Below are 24015 nucleotides of genomic sequence, written 5' to 3' on the forward strand. Positions count from 1 at the left end.
TCTGTCATTAATGTGTCACACATCCACCAAGTAGGTTTAACTGGTCTACAAGATGCATCTTTCATTTTATTATATTTTATTAGTCCTGTTGCCTTATGTTGCATTGCTGTTGTGTTCATTACTATAAATTTATCTGTCAGTTTGTACTATTAATTTTTATACTTGCCTTGTTTTTCCATGGGAATATAGCTAAAAAATTCCAATCGGTTATTTTTGTGTGATTGAAATGTGTGGTTACATTTGATGTAGATTGTCTTATTTCCTACTATTTCACTTAATAACTTTACTCGGGCTTTATAATCTGCCACTTCCCAGAACTTGTATTGTTCTTTGCCAACAAGTGTTTCATTATTTTTTCTATAATATTCAAAGCAGCTAATTTCCTTTTTAGCTTTTGTTTCTCTTGTTATACTCCCATTAATATTTTGGACTAGTGTTATGCACAGCAAGTCATAGTGTTGGCATCTATATATTGTTTTAGGATTGGATTTAAATGCACTATTTATCTGGTATGGTTGTTGTATTGGGTCTGTTATTAGCAGAAACTTACGTATTAATTCCCGCAGCCATGCTATTGCCTACGTTGATACTGGTGGGAATGATAAATTTTCTGCTTTATAATCTGAGGTGCCATCAGTTACTTCAAACTTTCCATAATATGGAAGATTGGGAAAGCCTGGTGTGCACCAAATTGAGGTATTGTCTCTGGGAGTGTTGTTGAAGTTTGTTCCATGTATCTACTAGGCATTGAAATAGGATATCTGTGTTTATTATACACGTGGATTTTTACCATTGGTTGAAAAAGTTTTACTGAGTCAGCTGTTGGGTGGAAGTGGCCATGTTGTTTGTGTAACTGATGTCATTGTAGTCTGTGATATTGTTTGTGTGGTTGGAGCTGTTGGGGTGGATTCACAAGATTCATCTGGTCCTATTCCCCACTTATCTTAGCATGATCTTTGCTGTAATGTTGGCGCAAAGAACAAGGGTAGGAATCTGAGTTCCGTGGACAGTTTACAATAATATATATCATCTGCTTCTGTTTTTCATATGTGTGATATGTTACCTATAATTTGCATGGTTTGTAATTGTAATTCTGTGCATTGTTCTGGCATGGAATAGGTATATTGCATGTCTCCAGTAGTGTTCCCATAGAGTTTTGTATACATGCATCTTAAAGGATTATTATGTATTATATTTGTGTTATTTATATCCTCCAATGATTTATGTGCTAATGGTGGTATTTGTCTTATAGCTTTGTAGTATTCCTCACATACTTTATATACTGATGTAGGTGCCTGTCTACAATGTGTGTACCTTGCAAAGAAAATTTGGGCCATGTGGAACAACATGTTGCTGTAATAATTATATCTCCACCTGTCAATGATTTTCCCTGCATCTGTATAATTTTTGGTTGGGAATGGTATGTTTATATCAAGTTCTGGAGCAGGTGTGGGAGGAGAAGTGCCACTACTTGGGGTACTACTAGGGCTACTAGTGCTCACAGCAGTCACAGGACTATTGGTTATGGATAATATTGTTGCCATTGTAGGTAGCTTCATTAATGTTTGGGTGTTATGTATCTTCATTATTATGCTTCTCCTGTATGCTTTAAAACCATTTTCTAAAGAGTAAGTGTCTTTTGTGGTGAGGCAGTTGTAGTTGACTTGTAGTTCATGTAGTAGTTCTGTATTTGATGTGGTGTGCAAATTCCCTATGATAGTTTTATATGTACCTGTAAGAGAACAGATACTGTATATACTGCTGTACTAATGTATATCTTTGATTTTTATAAGTTTTAACGTGCCTCTCTCATTGGTAGTCAATACTGTTTCCTTGCCCTGCTGCCACTGTTTTAACTGGGCTGATAGTTGCATTATTCTTTTTATCACAATTCTATATGGTATATTATTGTATACTTTGTCCCGTGTTTTCTTAACATTTAAGGTTTGTGGTATATTTGGCGTTGTCGCTTCTTCTACAGGTGATGGTCTATTCCTTCTAGGTCTGTTGTTTATTTCCATTGCTGCTTTGGGTAAGGCTTTCTTTAAATTTTCTCCTTTATACAATTCTAGTTCATTTTTTAAAACCTCATTCCATCTTTCTATATTGCCTGCTGCAGTGGGGTTATGTGATCAGTGATAGTTACATTATAATCCTAATCGATCTACCATTTGTTTCACTAAGTTCCCTGTAAAATGTGACCCTAGATCTGATTGTATATCTGGAATACCATACGCTGCGCTCCATTGTAATACTGTATGGATTGTTGGTGCTTGGTTACGTTTTATTATAGCTCTTACCATTCCTAGTCCTCTGCACGTGTCTACCATTGTGCATACGTTCGTATTCCTCAATGTTGTTAGTGGTCCTATAAAGTCTATTTATATAATTAAAATTCTTATATTCCATTTGTGTCTTGGGCATTTTATAGAGATTAAATTTTAATTTCATTTTTGGGCAAGTTGTGCATGCCATTATTGCCTTTTGTCATTCCATGCGACCTTTAATTTGTTTGGAACCGCTCATACAACGTATGAGTTCCTGCATGTCCTCATTGGGCGTGTATTTGTAGGAATTGTTGTGGGTGTATTTCATATTTTCCTTCTGATTTTGTTATTTCTCATTGCCTTTTTTAATTTTAGTTCCATGTCTTCTGTTTTGTTTGCCATTTTCCTTGTAGTTTCATAAGCAGTATTTTTGACAGTTTATCTACAATATCGTTGTATCTGCTTACCTCATCCTTTTTATTTGTGCATCTACATGGGTTACTTTTATTTCTTTTTGCCATTTTATCTATGTTCTTCTATGTATCTCTGAACCACAGATCCTTTCCGTTTATCTTATAGTCTGTCATTTTATATTTACCTGACCATATTGCTAGGCCATTCGCCACACACCATGAGTCGGTATAAATATGTTTTGTTAAATTGTGTTCTTTAGTATAATGTATGGCTAATTCTGTGGCTATTGTGCATGTTGTGTTGATTTATTTTCCCCTTGTTTTGTTAATAGTATATTGTTTCTAGGGTTATAAGCTGCTGCTTTCCACGTTTTTTTTTTTTTAAGATTAATTTATTTGAAGGTCAGTTACGCAGAGGGAGGGAGGCAGAGAGGGAGGGAGGCAGAGAGGGAGGGAGGCAGAGAGGGAGGGAGGCAGAGAGGGAGGGAGGCAGAGAGGGAGGGAGAGGTCTTCCATCCACTGTTTCACTCCCCAGTTGCAGCTGCAACGATCTGAAGCCAGGAGCCAGGAGCTTCTTCCAGGTCTCCCACGAGGGTGCAGGGGCTCAAGGACTTGGGCCATCTTCTACTGCTTTCCTAGGCCATAGCAGAAAGCCAGATCGGAAGTGGAGCAGCCGGGACTCGAACTGGTGGCCACATGGGATGCCAGCACTGCGGGCGGTGGCTTTACCTGCTACACCAGTGACAGCCCCTCCACTTTATTTCTTTACTACTGTGGTAGATCCACCTGTAAACCATACATTTTTAAAATCACTAGTATATTCTGGCCCCGAAGATGCTAAGTTCCTTTTTATTTTTATTGTAGGGATATCTGATACTGGGGCTATAGGTATTTGGGCTTATTCAGTGATCTTATCGGTTCCTATTTTTGTTTGGTTTTTCTCAAATTGTTTTAGGTACCATTGCCATATTAAAGCTTTATTTTCCCATCCTAAACCTTATGTTTCCTTTGGTGTCATTTTAGCCTATCTTTTAACGTGATTGGTGTTTGTAGGATCATTTTTCCTATCGTTATGGTAGATGTCATTTTTAGTGGTTCATAAGCTGTCCATGCAATTTTTTCAAATAATGAGTATCTGTTTTCTGTGAATGGAAATCTTTTACAGTAAAGTCCTACAGCTTGGGTTTTGAAGCATTATTATAAATTTCTCAAGTTCTGTAGCCATTTTTATTTTTGTATCTATTGTGGTATCTCCTAAGTTATGCAGATTGCTGTATTCTTTTATATATTGCTTGTATAACTGTAGTGCTTTCTCTTGTTCTTCTGTCCACATAAAATCCTGTGCTTTTCATGCATGTGGAAATGCCTTCTCCTCATTCCTTTTGGAGCAGGACTACATCCATAACATGCTGTATTAATAAAGGAGTTCTCGGGGCTGCCGACCTTACAGTAGAGGTTGAGTGGTAGTATATTTCTCCTACACAAAAGAAAAAACCCTGTGCTTTTCGTGTAATTTTATATATTGGATGTGGTGTTAGATTAAGGGATGGTATGTGGTTCCTTCAATAGCCAGATAATCCTATTAGTTGTTGGACTTTATTTTTGGGGGGTCCTCTCATCTGGGTTTTGTCTGTTACCTGCTCTGGTATGCATTGACTTTCTGTAGATACTAGTAGTGCAAGGAATTTTATGGTTTTATTTGACCCTTGTACTTTGTCTCTTTATGGTCCATCCTTTTTTTTTTTTTTTGACAGGCAGAGTGGACAGTGAGAGAGAGAGAGACAGAGAGAAAGGTCTTCTTTGCCGTTGGTTCACACTCCAATGGCCGCTGCGGCTGGTGCGCTGCGACCGGCGCACCGCACTGATCCGATGGCGGGAGCCAGGTGCTTATCCTGGTCTCCCATGGGGTGCAGGGCCCAAGCACTTGGGCCATCCTCCACTGCACTCCCTGGCCACAGCAGAGAGCTGGCCTGGAAGAGGGGCAACCGGGACAGAATCCGGCGCCCTGACCGGGACTAGAACCCGGTGTGCCGGCGCCGCAAGGCGGAGGATTAGCCTAGTGAGCCACGGCGCCGGCCCCATCCTTTCTTTATAAGGTGTTTAACTACCGTTTCCATATCTTTATAGTCTCATTATTTGTCGAAGCTATTAAGATATCATCTATGTACATGTATATGTCTGCTTATATTTTAGGCATATCTCAAAGTTTGTTTTAATATAATATGTGCCATGGGGCTGGTGCTGTGGCTCACTCTGCCTGCGGCGCCAGCATCCCATATGGGTGCTGGGTTCTGGTCCTGGTTGCTCCTCTTCCAGTCCGGCTCTTTGTTGTGGCTCGGGAAGGCAGTGGAGGATGGCCCAAGTGTTTGGGCCCCTGCATCTGCATGGGAGACAAGGAAGAAGCACCTGGCTCCTGGCTTCAGATCGGTGTAGCTCTGGCATTGATGGCCATTTAGGGGGTGAACCAATGGAGGGAAGACCTTTCTCTGTCTCTCTCACTGTCTAACTCTGTCAAATAAGAAAAAAATATGATATGTGCCATTATTGGGACTATTATATCTTTGCGGTAAGCATTTATATCTATATTGTTGTGGTTCCCATGTAAATGTAGTTATCCCTCTAGATTCTTCTGCTATTGGAATGGCAAAAAAAATATCTGATAGACCTATTGCAGAGCTTTCATATTCTTCTGTATGTATTTGCTATAAAATACTTGCGATGTCTGGTAGTTCTCCAGGCATCTGATGTGTTGACTTATTGATATTTTTATAATCTACTGTAAATCTCCACTTACCATTTGGTTTTAATATGGGCCATATAGGGCTATTATAATTGAAGGAAGTTGTGTATTCTATAATGTCTTCCTGAAATAGTTCTTTTACTTTCTCCCTAATTTCTTTATGTCCCCCTTTTATAGGGTATTGTTTTATTTTTGGTGATTTTATTGGTTCCAATTCTATGCCCTTTCATTGGTTTTATTTTATTTCTTTATCCATAAGGGTAGAGTATTTGGGATTTCTTTCATTCCTAGTATATTGTATTTCTGCTATTAATATTTTTATAGGTCTTTGTTCCATAAGTGTAAGAACATTGTTTTCCAGTTTGCTGGCGTGCTTATACTTGCGACTCCTATTATATTATGATTGGGCTTACTAATCTTATAATTTACTCCTATTGTTACTTCCTGTATCTATAAGAAATTTATATCCTTTTGGTATTTCCTTCTCTTTTTCTGATAATGCTGTGTTTATGTATAGCCTATTATCTTCTGGTTTGTTTATTAGTTTCATTGTCTTACCTGATATTGTGTCTACCCTGACCTGTAAGTGCTGTTCCTGTTTATTGGTTGCCTTCTCCATTGCTGATTGTTTGCTCTTTGGTGTGTTCTCTGTTGTGGTACTGTTCTCCTTTGTTGGTTTCTTGGTTTGGTTCTGTATTGGTGTTTGTGTTCTTCCCCTAGGTGTTGATACTGTCTGCTTTCTATTGTGGTTTCTAATCTGTGTCTGGGTATTGTTATTTGTTTTATTGTATTCAGTACTTTCAAACTGCTCCACAGAGAGGTCTAATAGGTCCCAACTAAAACATGATTAATTCAGGTTACCAAGTAATTCTAATCGATCGGTAATTAAAAAAAGTTTAAAAGGCTATTACTAAAACTGGTTTATTGTCTATCCTATAATGTATGTTGTATGTGTGTCCATACTGTATGCCTACATGAAAAAATTCATTGAGAGCTCTGTTTTAATTGACTAATAGATAAAAGATTGCTAAACTGCTAAATTAACCCAAAATGCATTTTTGGTTCACATGACCTAAAATCTCTGTATTAAGTGTTTTAAACTTGTTGATACAGAGAAAGCAGAGAGAGAGAGAGAGAGAGAGAGATCGATCTTCCATCTGCTGGTTCACTCTCCAGATGGCCACAATGGCCGGAGCTGTACTGATTCGAAACCAGGAGCTGCGCAGGCCCTGCAGACCCTGTGTATTTAATCTGCTTGTTAGATTGATTTTCTCCAGACTTAATAAAATTCCAGATGGCCATGCACGTGAAACTGTGGATGGAAGCAGTTTCTGCAAGCTGACACTGCGGCCCCCTCAAAAAACCACCTTCTGTTGAATACTCCCCTCCCCCCCCCTTTTTTTTTTTTTAATTTTTATTTTTGACAGGCAGAGTGGACAGTAGAGGGAGACAGAGAGAAAGGTCTTCCTTTGCCGTTGGTTTACCCTCCAATGGCTGCCGCTGTAGGCGCGCTGCGGCCGGCGCACCGCGCTGTTCCGATGGCAGGAGCCAGGTGCTTATCCTGGTCTCCCGTGGGGTGCAGGGCCCAAGAACTTGGGCCATCCTCCACTGCACTCCCTGGCCACAGCAGAGAGCTGGCCTGGAAGAGGGGAAACCGGGACAGGATCGGTGCCCCGACCGGGACTAGAACCCGGTGTGCCTGCGCCGCAAGGTGGAGGATTAGCCTGTTAAGCCACGGCGCCAGCCTGAAACCCCCCCTTTTTAAAAAATAATTATTTATTTGAAAGTCAGGGTTACACAGAAGGAGAGGCAGAGAGAGAGAGAAAGAGAGAGGTCTTCCATCCGATGTTTCCCTCCCCAATTGGCCACAATGGCCAGAGCTGTGCAGATCCGAAGCTGGGAGGAGCTTCTAGGTCTCCCACGCGGGTGCAGGGGCCCAAGGACTTGGGGCATCTTTTATTGCTTTCCCAGGCCACAGCAGAGAGCTGGATTGGAAGTGGAGCAGCCAGGACTTGAACTGGCGCCCATATGGGATGCCAGCACTGCAGGCGGCGGCTTTCCCGTTACGCCATAGCACCGGCCCTTGAAACCCTGTTTTGACTGCCATTCCCCACTCCCCACCCTGAGGGGCCCCCAGGACAACAACCCCCCTCAGCAGAAGTAGCCAAGATGAGATCGTCGCCCTGGGTCCCTACAGTGGTAGGGTGTGGATGGGGGGAGTGGTGGCTGAGGCCATCCGGCTGGCCCCCGCAGCTTTCACAGGATGTCTTGTGCATATAGGCTGTGAGCTGTGACAGCAAGGTTTGCTCTGAGACCTGATCCCGCCTCTCTGCTGTGATATCCTGAACCCAAAACTAGCAGCAGGGGCTGGGTCCACCAAAGAAAAATCTAGCTCTTAAGACCTCCCATTCGGGCTGTCAGTGAAAGGCACCAGCCTTTGTATTACTGTACCTGTCCCTCCTCAGGTCTGCACTTACAGTGGACCTATTTCTCCCCTGATCTTAATTATCGCCAACATTGCCCTGCCCTCTTGTTCGTTCCGGTCCTGGTTGGGTTCAGTGTGACGGGCACTGCTGCCCTCAGCACAGCAGCTTTTCTTCAGGGTAAGCTAGGTCTTTTCCATGTGCCAGCATCAGCCACCTCTAATCTTCTATTGATGTGTCACACGGCCAGGTAAAGTCTCTTGCAGGGGTTGTCTTACAAAATAGCCGCCGCCTCCTCAGACATCATAGGCCCCTACATTCTTACGCAGTTTCTAGATTTCATTAAAGTACATATTGCTGTAACTAACCTTCCTGATCAATGTGATCATGTGGCTAAATCAAGGATTTGATTATTGTCGCCACACAGAGTGGGAGTGCAGTAACACCTTGACAGTAGTAGTCACCTCCACCTGTGTGGGCATTCAGTGTCCCCCAGACTACCTGGGAAAGCAGCATGTGACTGTCACTAGTCTGTTGAACCAGGGTAGTAAGGTGGAATTTAGGTTTATTAATAGTAATGAGTAGGTCTTAGGCTTATTAATATCTGGGCTTGCAAGAGATGAACCTGTCAGATAGCTTGAAGTGACTTCTGGGGCTGGTGTTGTGGTGCGGCGGGTTCATTTGCCTCCTGTGACGCGGCATTCCACGTGTGCACTAGTTCAAGTCCTAGGTGCTCCATTTCTTATCCAGCTCCCTTCTAATGACCTGGGAAGGCAGTGGAAAATGACCTAAGTGCTTAGGCTCCTGCCACCCATGTGGGAGACCCTGATGGAGTTCCAGGCTCCTGGATTTGGCCAGCCCCAGCACTGGTGTTGTGGCCATTTGGGGAGTGAAACACTGGGTGGAAGATCAGTCTCTAGCCCTCTTCTTTGTAACTTTGCCTTTCAAATAAAAGACTTCTTTTTTTTTTTTTTTTTTTGGACAGGCAGAGTGGACAGTGAGAGAGAAAGGTCTTCCTTTGCCGTTGGTTCACCCTCCAATGGCCGCTGCGGCCGGCGCACTGCGTTGATCCGAAGGCAGGAGCCAGGTGCTTCTCCTGGTCTCCCATGGGGTGCAGGGCCCAAGCACTTGGGCCATCCTCCACTGCACTCCCTGGCCACAGCAGAGAGCTGGCCTGGAAGAGGAGCAACCGGGATAGAATCCGGTGCCCCGACCGGGACTAGAACCCGGTGTGCCGGAGCTGCAAGGCGGAAGATTAGCCTGTTGAACCATGGCGCCGGCCCAAATAAAAGACTTCTAAAGAGACAGGCGTGGGGACCAGAATGAAGCTAGTCTTCCAGACAGAGGGTGATTGGAGAGGAAGATGTGCACTTGGAGCAGAGGTGCGTCTTAGACCTCAGCCTGGCAGGGGCAGGGAGCTGTCCAGGCGGAGCTCAGTGCTGCAAAGGGGACTCTCCCTGTCTGCGACCAAACAGCTCCTTTTCTTTCTTTTTTTTTTTTAAGACTTGAAAGAGTTACAGAGGCAGAGAGAGAAAGGTCTTCCATCTGCTGGTTCACTTCCCAAATGGCCACAACAGCCAATCTTCAGCCAGGAACCTGGAGCTTCTTCCGGGTCTTCCATGCTGCTGCAGGAACTTAACGGCTTTCCCAGGTCATAGCAGAGAGCTGGATTGGAAGAGTAGCAGCTGGGACTTGAACTGGCGCCCACAGGGTTTGCAGACGCTGCAGGTGGCAGCTTTACTTGCTACGCCACAGTGCCAGCCCCTAGCTCATGTTTCTTGAGGCCAATAGGATGATGATTTTTCTTTTAGAAGTTTTTTTTTTTTTCTTTTTTATTTGTGACAGGAAGACAGAGCCTTCAACCACTGGTTCACTCACTAAATATCTGCAATGGCCAGGCCTGGGATAAGCCAAAGCTGGGAGCCAGGAACTCGGTCCAGTGCAGGTCTCCTGTGGGAGTGACGGGGACCGAAGTTCTTGAGCCATCACCTGCTGTGCATTAGCAGGAAGGTGGAGTCAGGAGCTGGAGCCAAGAATCAAATGATGTGGCCAAATGCCCACCGCCCAGAAAGACGACTGAGGGGCTCTGGTTTGTCCTCCAGGCTAGGATGAACTGATAAGCAGACTAAAGATATCTGTAAAAGGAGGTAGGTGTTGATTTGTGCTGGGCTTGTGATCATCTGCCTGTGTGCTGTGATTTCACAGGAGGAGGTGAAGCGGCTGTGACGCACGGATGCTGCAGTGCAGGGCTGTGGGAGGAGAGAGCTGCCAAAGTCATCACGTGCCACGTTTTTGTCCTGGAGGACCGTGCTCCCGGCCCGTGGGAGAGGCACAGGAAGGTACGAGGGCAGGGTGATGTGGGTGAGGGCGTTCTTGACTGTAGCTGCTTCTGATAGGCGGCTTGCATGTGGCTGCACTGAGGACGGAGAGAGACGGCGTCTGCTTGCCGGGAGAAAGCACAGCCCGGGGAGAAGCTCTGTCACGAGGATGGGGGCTTCTTCCTCCCTCAGTGGATTTCCAGCTGTTTCTTCCTGGCTCAGGAGAGCGCTCTGACCTAAGTTTCTCCCTAGGACCATGGATAACAAGACCCAGGAAGTTGGTGGCGTCCATTTCCCGTTTCCCTTCACGCCCTATTCTATCCAGAAGGACTTCATGGCAGAGCTCTACAAGGTGCTGGAGGCTGGCAAGATTGGGATATTTGAGAGTCCCACGGGCACTGTGAGTACAAACAGTGAGGGGCCGGGTTGTGGCAGCTTAGAGGCAGGCTTGCTGGCTTTTGCTGTTCACCTGTGCAGAGATCTGCATAGTTTGAAGTTGAGCAGAGACGTCTTAGATCTTTTAAAAAAGAAAAGTAATCTATCTATGGCTGGCGCCATGGCTCACTAGCTAATCCTCTGCCTGCAGCGCCGGCACTCTGGGTTCTAGTCCCATTTGGGGCACCGGTTCTGTCCCGGTTGCTCCTCTTCCAGTCCAGCTCTCTGCTGTGGCCCGGGAAGGCTTGGGCACCTGTACCCGCATGGGAGACCAGGAAGAAGCACCTGGCTCCTGGCTTTGGATCAGTGTAGCTCCGGCCATAGTGGCCATTTAGGGGGTGAACCAATGGAGGGAAGACCTTTCTCTGTCTCTGTCTCTCTCTCACTAACTCTGTCCAAAAAAAAAAAAAAAAACAAAAAAAAAAAACACAAAAAACTATCTATTTGAAAGGTAGAGTTACAGAGGGAGAGATCTTCCATCTGCTGGTTCACTCCCCAGATGGCTGCAATGGCCAGAATTTGGCTGATCTGAAGCCAGGAGCCAGGAGCTGCTTCTGGGTCTCCCACGGGGTTCAGGGCCACAAGGACTTGGGCCATCTTCTGCTTTCCCAGGCCATAGCAGAGAGCTGGATTGGAAGTGGAGCAGCTGGGACTTGAACCAGCACTCATGGGATGCGGGCACTGCAGGCAGCAGCTTTACCTGCTATGCCACAGCACCGGGCCATGTGTGACTTCCTATAGTAGGCTCTTTGACATAGTGGGTGGGTGGCTTTGAAAAGTTCATGGAAAATGGATAGAAAAGATAGAAATATAGGTGTAAAAAATTTTTGAAATCTGCCTGTGAGGGGGCTTGAAAATGTTTATAGGAAAATGTGTATTGGGGCCAGCATTGCTGGGCAGTGGGTTAAGCTGCTTCCTGAATGTTGGTATCCTGTATGAGTGCAAGTTCATGTCCTGGCTCCTCTTTCTGGTCCAGCTCTCTGGATCATGGGAAATGATCCTGGGAAAGCAGCAGCAGATGGTCCAAGTGCTTGGGACCCTGCCACCCACATGGGAAACCTGGATAGTGTTCTTGGCTTTGGCCTGGCCCAGCCCTGCCCCAGCCCTTGCAGCCATTTGGGGAGCGAACCAGCAGATGATTCATTTTCAATTCAGAGAGCTTGCTTGCTTGCTTGCTTGCTTTCTTTCTTTCTTTCTTTCTTTCTTTCTTTCTTTCTTTCTTTCTTCCCTTTCTTCCCTTCCTTTTCCTTCCTTTTCCTTCCTTTTCATTCCTTTCCTTCCTTTCCTTCCTTTCCTAGGCAGAGTGGATAGTGAGAGAGAGAGACAGAGAGAAAGGTCTTCCTTTTTGCCGTTGGTTCACCCTCTAATGGCCGCTGCGGCCGGCGCATTGCGCTGATCTGAAGCCAGGAGCCAGGTGCTTCTCCTGGTCTCCCATGCGGGTGCAGGGCCCAAGGACCTGGGCCATCCTCCACTTCCTTCCCGGGCCACAGCAGAGAGCTGGCCTGGAAGAGGGGCAACTGGGATAGAATCCGGCGCCCCAACCGGGACTAGAACCCGGTGTGCCAGCGCCGCAAGGCGGAGGATTAGCCTGTTAAGCCATGGCGCCAGCCTGAAAATGAATCTTGATGTGAATGGAAGGGGAGAGGGAGCGGGAAAGGGGAGGGTTGAGGGTGGGAGGAAAGTTATGGGGGGGGGGGGAGCCATTGTAATCCATAAGCTGTACTTTGGAAATTTATATTCATTAAATAAAAGTTTAAAAAAAAAGATAGCTCTCTATCCCCCCACCCTGCAACCCTGCCTTTCAAATAAATCTTTTTTAAATTTTTTTTTTATTTTTAAACTTTTATTACTAGTAGGAAAACAGATTTCATGTAATTTACAGATACAATTCCAGAAAGAGGAAGCCAATTTTCCCCATCCCTCAATTGCCCCTCATTCTTTACTTTTACTTTAATTTTGGCAATATTAATTAAATTATATTTTATAATCACAGATTTAATGCACCATTATCAAATAAATCTTTTTAAAAATATTATAGAGAAATGTTATTGTAAAATATGGATTTCAAAAATCCCTTATACTCAATTAAATTTAATTTCACTTTCCCATGAGCTTTGGGAGTCCCCTCATGCATGTTGGTGTGCAGGCCCCAGCAAGACTGAAGCCTCCTGGGTGATAAGGACTCAGATCCTCGCTACTGGGTCCCTGTTGCCTAATAGGGCTTGGCGGGGTTGGGGCATGCAGAGGCCCTTATTATGCATGTGTTGAGAAATGAGGGAAAGAGAGTGAGTCGTCCCCCACCCCCACCCCCCAACCATGGATTCCCGTAGGGCAGGAGCAGTGTGTCCGTCGGTGCCCCGCGTCCTGTCTGGCCTGTTCTTCCCTCTTCTCTCTGTCGCCCCTCTCGCTCTCCTGGCTCCGTGGGGAGTGGGCCTGCAGCCTGGGGCTCTGCCTCTTGAGAAGCGTCGTGGTCAGGCCCTGGGTTTGCCGACCAGGACCCTGCTCACAGTGGGTCTTCCCGAGGCCAGCTTGGGGAGGTTCTGAGGCACCTGGGCTGCGTGTCCTGACTCTGCCAAGTCCATTCCGTGTCTCCTGTCTTTCTAGTCTCGCAACCCAGGCCCGTTGGTCCCTTCTTGCACTTTCTTTGTCTTGGGAGTGCCAGCTGCCTTTGTTACTTCGGTGTGATGATAGTGTGTTTTGCAGGGGCTGTGAAGGGGCGTTCCCTCCCCCTGCTCTCCCACAGGTGCCCTGGCTCTGCTCAGGCCTGCAGGGTGGGTGTCCTCAGTGCTGGGCCTCATCTTGTGTACACTCTGCACAAAGCACGTTGTGGCTCCTGTTTCCCCTTCTGTCCTCGTGTCTTCTGAGTCACACTTGGTCTGCAGAAGAGGCCATGCTGTCTCTCACCCTAGGCGAGTTTTGCTCCCTGCCTGTTTACCTTTTCAGAGCCTGTTTTTGTTACTTAGGTTTTGTTTATTTGAAGGGCAGAGTTATAGAGAGAGGGAGAGACAGAGAATTTCTGTCCACTGGTTCACTCCCCAAAGACTGCAACGCCCAGTGCTGGGCCAGGCTGATGCCAGGAGCCATGAGCTCCATCCTGGTCTTCTGTGTGGGTGCAGGGCCCCAATGACTTGGGCCACCTTCTGCTGTCCTTCCAGCTCCCAGGCGCACCAGCAGGGAGCTGGATTGCAAGTAGAGCAGCCAGGACTTGAACCAGTGCCCATGTGGCATGCTGGTGCTGCAGGCGGTGGCTTGACCCATTAATGCCACAATGCTGGTCCCAGAACTGCCTTTTTTATTTTTTTAAGACTTATTTATTTGAAAGAGTTACAGAGAAAGGTAGAGAAGAGATAAACGCCTTCTATCCACTGGTTCACTCCACAAATGGCTGCAGCAGTTGGAGCTGAGCCTACCTGAAGCCAGGAGCCAAGAGCAAGGAGCTTTTTCCGGGTCTCCCATGTTGGTTCAAGGAGCCCACAGACTTGGGCCATCCTCTGCTGGATCAGAGTGGAGTAGCTGGCACTTGAACCAGCGCCCATATGGGATGATGGTGCTGTAGGCTGGGGCTTAACCCGCTGCACTGCAGCGCTGGCCCCCAGAACTGCCTTTTTTTTTTTTAAACATTTATTTTATTTGTTTGACAGAGTTACAGAGAGAGGTAGAGACAGAGAGAGGTCTTCCAGCCAATGGTTCACTCTCCAGATGGCCTGCCATGGCCAGAGCTGCGCCGATCTAAAGCCAGGAGCTTCTTCTGGGTCTCCCATGCGGGTGCGGTGGCCCAGGGATTTGGGCCATCTTCCACTGCTATCCCAGGCCATAGCAGAGAGCTGGGTGGGAAGTGGAGCAGCTGAGACTAGAACTGGTGCCCATAAGAGATGCCGGCGCTTCAGGCCAGGGCTTTAACCCGCTGTGCCACAGTGCCAACCCTAGAACTGCCTTTTAAATCCTAAGTGATTGCACTGAGATGAGTCACTGGCTCAGTTTTTGGCAGTTCCTGTGACATCACAGTCCTGGGAACTCTACTCTGGGTCCTTGCTTTACCAGGATCTATGATGTCCAGGGAGTTCCTTGTGGTCACTTTCTTGGGGTCTCTGCACTTCCTTGGCCCTCGTCCCAGGTCCAGCGCTTGCTATACCCAGCAAATGTGTAGAGTGAATGCATTTGCTTGCTGTCTTGGCAGCTGTTTTGTAGCTGCTGTCTGGCCTGGGTAGCCCAGGAAATATAACCTTGCTCAGAGCTAGGTGTGCTGTGAGTGCCGTTTTCACTTTACTCCGCGACTGAGCTGAGTGTTTATTCCTCCTGTTTACATTCCCTAATCTGAAACTGTGGTCTTACCACAAGGACTCATAACCGTGGGGCCTCCATCACCCTTTCTAGTTTGTGTATATGCACAGTTGTGTTTGGAAGATAACTTTGGCCAATAGCCTCAGGAACTAAGTCCTCTGCTCACTTTTTAAAGAAAAAATAATTTATTCAAAAGGCAGAGAGACAGTGACACACAGAGATCTTCTGTCTACTGTTCACTTCCCAAATGCCCGTAACACATGGGGCTGGGCCAGACTGAAGCCAGGAACCTGAAACTCTGGGCCTCTGTGGATGGCAGGGACCCGCCTCCCAAGGTACACACCAGCAGGAAGCTGGAATTGGGGGTGGAGCTGGAATTCAAACCTAGGCAGTCTGATATGGGATCCAGGCATCCCAAATGGTATCTTGACCTCTGTGCCAAATACTCACCTCTCACCTTCTTTTAAAACATTTATTTATTCATTCAAGGGGCAGAGTTACAGAGGGAGAGACAGCGAGACAGGTCTTCCATCTGCTGGTTCAATCCCCAAATGGCCGCAATGCCAGAGCTGGGCCAATCTGAAGCCAGGAGCTTCTTCCAAGTCTCCACGCTGGTTCAGGGGCCCACACATTTGGGCCATCTTTCACTGCTTTCCTGGGCCATAAGCAGAGAGCTGGATCAGAAGAGGAGCAGCTGGGACAAGAACCTCCACTGCAGGTGGAGGCTTAGCCTACTATGCCATGGCACTGGCCTCCCACCCCTGACTTTTTAAAACATTTTATTTGAAAGGCCGAGAGACAGAGACAGACATTCAAAATCTCCCATCTTCTAGTTCATTCAAATGCCCGGAACAGCCAAGGCTGGGCCCAGCCAAAGTCAGGAGCCTGGAACTCAGTCTTGTTCTCCTGCGAGGATGGTAGGGACCCAACTACCCAAGCAATCGCCTGCTGCCTCCCAGGGTGTGCACCAGTAGGAAGCTAGAATTGGAAGTGGAGCCAGATTCTGAACCCAGGCACTCTGATGCGGGATCCAGGCATCCCAACCAGTCTTTAACCTCTTGCCAAATATGCACCCCCTCAGCTCACTTTCAAGTGGAGAGTGGTGGCTGTAGCCAGGCGTCTGTCCCTGGGATCTGGTTGGGGGGGAGTCTGACCTGCCCCAGGTCCCACAGCACAGAATGGCTGCTCCCTCACTGCTGGGGAGTGCTGTCTGGCTCTCTGCTGTTTAGCGTCTGTTAGAAGCTGGGAGAAAGGGGCAGATGGGGCTTTTCTAAAGATGTGCGCTCCACCCCTCTGTCGGAAGTGTCATTTGGTCCACGAGGTAGTAAATCCTGCATCTGCGGGTGATGGTTATTTTAGTCGTCTTAATAATGGCAAAAATAGGGGGCCGGAACTGTGGTGCAGTGGATGCTGCCTGTGATACCAGCATCCTATATGGGCACCAGTTCATGTCCCAGCTGTTCCACTTCTTACCCAGCTCCTTGCTAATGGCCTGGGAAGAGCATTGCAAGATCCCCAAGTGCTTGGGCCCCTGAACCCATAAAGCCCCTGGCTTAGGCCTGGCCCAGCCCTGACCATTGTGGCCACCTGGGGAGTGAACCAGTGGGTAGAAGATCTCTGTCTTTCCCTGTCTCTCTATAACTGCCTTTCAAATAAATAAATATATCTTCAGAGGAAGGGAATGTCATTATGTTCTGAGAATTGTATCTACAAATCACATTGAGTTTGTTACAAACTAATTAAAAATTAAAATGAAGAAATAGTGAAAATACAGCCCGCTCCTGTTGCTCACTGACTGTGTACCAAGTGTCCTTTTACTCTTGGTATAGGTGTTAACTTTGTGTTAACCAGCTTCATACTGGCCACAGCTCTGTGCGGACGGTCCCACTGTGGTTCCTGTTTCTGTTCCTGTGTGTGGAATAGGTATAGACAGGCCAGCTGAGGTCACGCACTGGCACAAGGGGAGTTGGCATGTGGCCTGGGCAGCCTGGCTTGGGGTCTGAAGCTGGAGCTGCTGTGTTGTGCTGTGTCCCCTGCTCACACACGTTTTCCCCTGATGTTCAGTCCTGCCTGATAGGCTCAGACCATGCTCTGGAGACTCCAAGACACCCGGGGCTAAGCAGGCTCAGAGAGATAAAAGGATGTGGCCTCCAGGGACCTGCTGCACAGAGCAGCTCCCTGCTGCCTCTGCCTGGAGGAGCTCCGTGAGGCTACCTGGGGCGGTTAAAACAGGTGTGTGGGCCTGGGAGTCCTGAAGTCCAGGGGCTGCAGGGCTGGCTGCCTCGAGGCTTCTCGCCTGGTATGCCGATGGCTGCCTTCTTCCTGGAGGGTGCGTGCCTGGGTCCAGATTCCCCCTTGGTCAGGAGAATCCTGGGCCACGCTGATGGCTTCATTGTACCTGCTGACATGACAGTGAGCTTGTTCCCAAATGAGGCCGTGTTCTGAGATGCTGGGGTTCTGACTGTGAACACTGTGCTTGTTGTGGGGCACAGTCCAGCCTGTAACAAGGACCCACAGGGAAATGCTGTACTTTTATCAAAAGCAGTGTTCTCCAAGCAACTGGTTTGCTTTGTCAGCAGTTCACACACGAGACTCACACGCCTGCCTCTGTTGTCAGCTCATTGCTGCATTAAAGCTCAGTGTTGACTCCGATTGTCCCTTGCCAAGTATGTGGATTTTTTTTTTTTTTTTTTGTTAAGATTCATTTATTTATTTGAAAGGCAGAGTTGGAGAGAGGGAGAGACAGTTCTTCCATCAACTGGTTCATTTCCCAAGTGGTTGCAATGACCAGGGCTGGGCCAGGCTAAATCCTGGAGCCTGGAACTCCATCTGGGTCTCCCACGTGGGTGGCAGGAGCCCAAGCACTCAGGACATCTTCTGTTTTCCCAGGCGCATTAGCAGGGACCTGGATGGGAAGTGGAGCAGCCAGGTCTTGAACTGCTGCTCATATGGGATTCCAGCATCAAGGCAGTGGCTTGACCTGCTCTGCCACAGTGTTGGCGCCAAGAATGTGGGTTTCATGCTGTTCATTTTTTTGGTCTTGGTTCTTTTTGGAAGGTTGCTTATCTAATTTCTCACCACTTTCTAATTATGTTAACTTGCAGTATTTATACGAACATGGTAAACCACTTTGCATTGTTTCTGAAAGAGTGAGCTGTGTGCTTAAATAAAAGCAAACAGAAAACCCACACAGCGCTCCCCCTGTTCTGTCCCCGAGTCCCTTGCTGTGTTTCCTGGGCTGGCCTTGGCGCCGCCTCCGCTCTTGCAAGCCGGCCGTCTGAAGCTGTGATGAAGTCGGGGAAAGGCCGTTTGGGAAGCTGTGCTCTGCGGCCTCTTCCTCTGAAGACTGTTTTCTCCCCGTAGGGAAAGTCCTTGAGTCTCATTTGTGGGGCCCTCTCCTGGCTCCGGGACTTTGAAGAGAAGAAGCGCCAAGAAGAGGCTCGTCTGCTGGAACCTGGAACCGACCCCTTGCGTGGCACGGGCAGCTCGTCCTCACTTCCGGGCAGCCCAAGGCCTGCGGGAGAGCCAGACTGGGTCACTCAGTTTGTGCAGAAGAAAGAAGAAAGGGACTTGGTGGACCGATTGAAGGTGAGGCGCAGTGTGACAGCCGCGGGAGGGAGGGAGGGAGGGAGGAAGCAGAGCTGGTTGGCGTCAGGGGCGATACCATCCCTGCCGCTGCAGTGCCTCTGAGTTCTCTGCCGCTTTTTTTTTTTTTTTTTAATTTAGTTGAAAGAATGAACACAGGGTGAGACAGAATCTTCCATCTGCTGGTTCACTCCCCAAATGGCCAGACCAAAGCCGGGGGCTGGCCCAGAGCTCCATCAGGGTTTCCCATGAGGGTGGCAGAGGCTCATGCACTTGGGCCATCTTCCTCTGCCTTCCCAAGTGCATTGGCAGGGAGCTGGATTGGAAGTGGAGCAGCTAGGACTTGAATCGGTGCCCATATGGGATGCCGGTGCTGCAGGTGGTGGCTCTACCCGCGACACCACAACACTAACCCCCTGCCCACCTCTTGAGTCTGTGTCTGTGCTCCTTTGCTGTCTTATCTGACCTGGTGTCACCAAGGCTTCTACCAAGGGCCTGGCAGTTTCGATTCATCGCCCATGTGGGGAAGGAAACTAAGCATTCGACTGGCAACCCAGCTCCTTGGCTGCCAACTCAAGGGAGGTGGGGGGCTGCGTCCAGCAGGGCTCAGGGTCTGGTGAGGGGTTGCTGCCCTTGCCTGCACAGGCCTGCCTCCCTACCTTCCTTCATTTGTTTTTATTTGAAAGAGTTACAGAGAGGCCGGTGCCGTGGCTCAACAGGCTAATCCTCCACCTTGCGGCACCGGCACACCGGGTTCTAGTCCCGGTCTGGGTGCCGGATTCTGTCCCGGTTGCCCCTCTTCCAGGCCAGCTCTCTGCTGTGGCCAGGGAGTGCAGTGGAGGATGGCCCAAGTACTTGGGCCCTGCACCCCATGGGAGACCAGGAGAAGCACCTGGCTCCTGCTTTCAGATCAGCGCGGTGCACCGGCCGCAGTGCGCCGGCCACGGCAGCCATTGGAGGGTGAACCAACGGCAAAGGAAGACCTTTCTCTCTGTCTTTCTCTATCACTGTCCACTCTGCCTGTCAAAAAAAAAAAAAAAAAAAAAAAAAAAAAAAAAGTTACAGAGAGAGGGAGAGACAGAGCGAGCGAGCGAGCCTGCATATATTGGTTCACTCCCCAGATGGCTGCACTGGCCGGGGCTGGGCCAGGCTGAAGCCAGCAGCTTCTTCTGGGTCTTCCACGTGGGTGCAAGGACCCAAGGACTAGGGTCATCTTCCGCTGCTTTCCTAGGTGCATTAACAGAGCTAGATGAGAGGCGAAGCAGTCAGAAATTGAACCAGCGCCCGTATGGGATGCCAGCGTTGCAGGTGGCGGCTTTATCTGCAGCGCCTGCCCTGACCCTGAGTGTGGCCAGGGAGGGGAGGGGCTGCCCCATGTGAAGAGGCACCTGGCGGAGCACCACAGACTCAGGGGCTTCCATGGGTGTTTTCTCGATGCTGCTTCCCCCTCAGGAGGAGCAGGCCAAGAGGAGGAAGCAGGAGGAGCGGCTGCAGCAGATCCGGCGCAATGCGCAGCTCAGGGCTGCAGCCCAGCGCCGGGTGAGTGTTGTCCTGGGGGGGGGGGGGCGGCGGGTTGGGTCCTGCTGCTTGCACACGAATGGGTGTGAGTCCCCCTGCCACGCCCCTGCACAGAGACAGGAAGAAGAGGAGACCGAGAGCCTCCTGCGCCTCAGCAGGGAGATGCTGGCGGCAGCTGGCGCGGAGCCGGCGGAGCAGCTGGAGTCCGGGGAGGAGGAGCTGGTGCTTGCGGAGTACGAGAGCGACGAGGAGAGGAGGGCCGCCCGCGGGTGAGACCTCCGTGCCCCTGCCTGGGGCGCCAGGCCCGCCCGTGGGGAGAGGGAGTGGCTGCTACCTGCCCCTTGTCTGCGACCCAGGCCCTCCTCTGGGCCCAGAGGTGCTGGTGAGCAGGATGGGCACCCCGCTGGCCGCTGGCCTCATGTGTGTTAGCTCAACCATGGCTGGCGGCAGTGTCTGGGTCTGCACATGATGTGGGAGGGTGCTGCAGCCCCGCGATGGGAGTTGCTTGACCAAGGCCACGAGGGTGGGATGTGGAGGAGCTGGACTTGAACCTGGCCAGAGCAGGACAGACCTCAGGGAAGCCCTAGGCCAGCTCTAGGTCTCGCACTCTCAGCTGCCTTGCTGCGTCAGGGTCATGACACAAACCATCAGGTGTCCCCGGCCGAGTTCTTCCTGGTCCAGGTGTGTAGGTGTCCGCGGTGGAAGCATCACCTGCAGGTGTGCCGCTGAGGTCAGCAAGGCTGCTTCTGGACCACAGGACCCCTCACGAGAGCCTCCGTAGTGCCCCCTTTTGTTTCACCAGGGCCCTCTGAGTGTGTGCCCTGGGGGTGGCTGTGGGGAGAGGAGGACACATGTGGCCATGACCTCGGAGCGCTGCGTTTCAGGGGAGGATCAGGCAGTGAGTGTGCAACAAGCAGTGCCCGTCTGTGGTCAGTGCATTGGCCTCCAGGGAAGATGCAGCTGGGGTGGTCCCCCGGGGCCAGAGGTCAGGGGCCACCCCAGGAGGGGACCAGGGAGGGCCAGTTGGAGCTGCGAGACAGTAGACTGGGCATAGGAACAGAGGCCTGTGTTCCTGGGCCGGAAAGAAGGCCCAGGAGCCTGAGCAAAGAGTGAATGAGGGGGAGAGGAGGTGAGAGACACGGCAGGGGGTGTGTCTAGTCTGGGTGGGGGTGGCTGTCACTCAGTGCAGTGACGAGGGAGTGATGTGATCTGATCCCCACACTGGGAAGGCTCCAAAGTTCGTGGCTCTTCCCCAGGGGCGTGAGGGTTCCTATAGACTTCTCCCTTGTGGGCTTCCCTGAGGTCTGTCCTGCTCTGAGGTGGGTCCTGGTCTCGCACATCACACATCCTCGTGTCAGCATGGTCAGTGTGATGAGTGTAACCCCAGGGCCTGGAGCCCTCCGGGGTCCCTGAGGAGGATCAGTGCTCGCACCTGCACAGTGTCCAGAGCACACCGTCCGGCCTCACCTGCAGCTGCCTTCCGCACGCAGCCCCATCCGGGCTGGGCTGGCTGGTGGTCCGTGCACCAGGCTGCCCCCTGCTCTGTGTGAGGATTCGCAAGGCTCCTCACCTCGCAGACTCCGGAGGCTGAGAGGCCGTATCCATGGCCTCGATGTCAGCCCGTCTCCGTGTCCTGCCTGCGGTGCCGCGTGTGTGAGTCTGTGAGTGGATCCCTCCCCCGCCACTGGGGGCCGAGCTGCTGCAGGGCAGAAGCCACTGGTTTTTGATCTGATGTCTGGGGCTGAGCTGGTGTTGGTGAAAGCTGAGGGAGCTGCGTACCCAGATGCTGGTGCCTTTGAGTCCTGCAGTGCATTTCCTGTGCAGGCTGCAGAAGCCCCAGAGAGGGGAGGCTGGGTGGCTGAAGAGGGCCTGTGGACGGTGACCGTGGTGGGACTGGGCCACTGCGGCTAGCAGAGGCTCTGCGGTTTTCCTTCTGCTGGCGGAAGGTCTGGCTCTGTGAGAGCTGAGCTAGACCCGGGCTCTGGGTAGCTTGGGGCCTTTTCACCGCATGTGCTCAGTAGACGCCAAGGTGATGCCTGCAGCCCCAGGGAGTGCTGAGTGGGCCTGGCAGAATCCCTGACCCCTCCCATGTCTGAAACTTCGTGGAGAAGTCTGCTGGCCCCTGCTTGCTAGCCACCCTCATCCCAGGAACTGCCTTCCGCCCACGCCTCGTCACTAAGGTTTTCCCCAGCGACCTTTCTCCCTACTCCAAGGGAAGGACAACCAAGGCCATGGCCGTGGGGAAGGGGCCTGGGGGGCCTGTGCTCAGGCACTGGGATCAGGGCTGGAGATTGACAGCCCAGCCCCTGCCTGCCCTGGAGACTTCTGGGCCCCCTCGGCATCAGCCCGGGGTGTTAGGTGCTCCGTGAGCCCTTTTGCTTGCCTCAGGCACCTGGGGAGAGGGTGAGAACTCAACGGAGTTTGTGAGCTGTGGAGGGGAAAGTGCTGTCTGGGGTCTGGGCAGGAGCCCCGTGTGAAATTTGCATCCTTCTGTCTTCACACGCCAGCTCTGTCCTGGACCTTGCTGGTTGTCCAGCAGGCTCTGTGCAGTGGGCATCCCAGCCTTTGCAGAGAAGTGGTCCGAAAATATTGACCAGGAGGCTATTGGATAACGCGGTCCTCTTGTAGTTAGCCCAAGGCAGCTGCACTGCAGCTTTATTTAGATTAAAACAGTGTTTCTGCTTTTCTCAAATTGGGTTTTAAAGTGAATAAAAATCTATTTCCTAGGCTCTTCCTATGGGTAGCTAGGGTCTGTAAGAGAATTCTGTTTTCCCAGGAGCCTCGGCTTATGTCGGCTGAGCTTTGAGGCCTGGTAGTGCAGGCCCGACCTCCCTGCCATCTCCCTGTGCTGATGGCCTCTTCGTCCCTTGCTGGGAAAGGCAGAGTGTGACACTGAGACGAGAAGAGGGTTGCTGACAGCACCTTGTGTCTGGCAGCCATGGCTTCACTGGGGACGTGTGTGTGTTCGCTGCTGCCAGGCCGTGGGCTGGGCCGCAGGGATTGAACAGAACAGGGTAGCCTGATGGGGGAGACAGCCCAGCCCAGTAGGAAGTGACCTGGAATGAGGTGGGTGTTTCCGAGTGGATACGTCATTCCATGGGGGTGTGGCAGGGCGGTGGCCCTATGTGGGAGGTTAGTGGAAGCCATGTCTGTGCTGGGGTCTCCCAGGAGCAGGAGTTGGTGAGGCAAGAGGAGCGAGCGTTCCAGGCAGAGAGCAGTGCATCCAAAGGCCCTAAGGTGGCAAAAGGCAAGGTCTCTTTGGGAGCTGAGAGGAGTCAGCTGAGCTGGAGTTGGACGGAGTGGCCAGGGGGAGGCTGCAGTGCCTGCCACAGTTGAGTATGGAGTTCTGGCCGCTGGCTTTCCACGTGGGGTTGGGCACACCCTGCCCCGTGCTCCTTCCTCCCACATCTGTCTGCATCCCAGGCTTGAGCATGGCAGGTGTTGGCTGGAGTTTGCTGGGGGTGCGTCTGAGCCAGCACCTGCTGCTCTCCTCAAGCCTCAGTGCTGGGAGGGGTCTCTGTTGCCTTCAGGCTCAGAGCTCAACCACTGGGTTCTGTGGAAAGGGACCTGACTTTGTTGTTTATGGTTGGCTGTCCAGGGCCGGGTCAGTGGTGCCTGGCAGAGGGTCGGGGCTGCTTTCTGGTTGGCGTGAGTTTGCTGAGGGAAGGCTGTTCTCTCTGAGTGCTCCCCCGCCCCCCGTCTCCCCTCTCCCCTCTCCCTGCAGAGTGGATGAGGATGAGGAGGAAGCCTTGGAGGAAGAACACAGAACTAAGGTGAGTGGCTCTGTCTTGGGGCGGAGTCCTGGGCTCCACCTGGGGAGAGTGCAGGAGGTGCGCCAGCCGTTCCCTGGCTCCCCTCTGGCAAGAGTGCCCCAGACTCAGAGCTAGGCAGCCCCTGGGGATTGCCTGGGAGCCAGCCTGGCCTGTTGCCCGGAGCACTGAGGGGCCGCCGTTCTGGGCCAAGGACTTGCCTGGTTTCTGGAGGGGTGGTGCAGGTGAGGGGTGGGATGACCGAGACGCCCTGGGCTGCGTCCGT

The 24015-nt window shown here is 50.5% G+C and overlaps 1 protein-coding gene and 1 non-coding gene across 8 annotated transcripts in view; both read left to right on the forward strand.

The window, feature by feature from the left end:
• Positions 1–24015, forward strand: part of DDX11 (DEAD/H-box helicase 11) — a 57463-nt gene that overhangs the window by 14367 nt on the left and 19081 nt on the right. For 5 of the 7 annotated variants that reach the window (XM_062194821.1, XM_062194817.1, XM_062194818.1 and 2 more), the window contains 6 exons: positions 10049–10182; positions 10414–10561; positions 18241–18465; positions 19915–20001; positions 20095–20249; positions 23705–23753. In XM_062194821.1, the coding sequence (XP_062050805.1) occupies positions 10418–10561; positions 18241–18465; positions 19915–20001; positions 20095–20249; positions 23705–23753 (660 nt within the window). In that variant the 5' untranslated portion in view covers positions 10049–10182; positions 10414–10417. Of the gene's footprint in view, positions 1–613; positions 697–9032; positions 9226–10048; positions 10183–10413; positions 10562–18240; positions 18466–19914; positions 20002–20094; positions 20250–23704; positions 23754–24015 lie in introns of those variants that run through there. The other 2 variants (XM_062194820.1, XM_062194823.1) reach the window with 2 other exon arrangements.
• Positions 4031–4165, forward strand: LOC133762674 (small nucleolar RNA U109). The gene has a single exon (XR_009866340.1). It is a non-coding gene; the product is annotated as a small nucleolar RNA U109 (small nucleolar RNA).

This window comes from Lepus europaeus, chromosome 6 (genome assembly GCF_033115175.1).
Source record: "Lepus europaeus isolate LE1 chromosome 6, mLepTim1.pri, whole genome shotgun sequence".
Classification (NCBI taxonomy): Eukaryota; Metazoa; Chordata; class Mammalia; order Lagomorpha; family Leporidae; genus Lepus; species Lepus europaeus.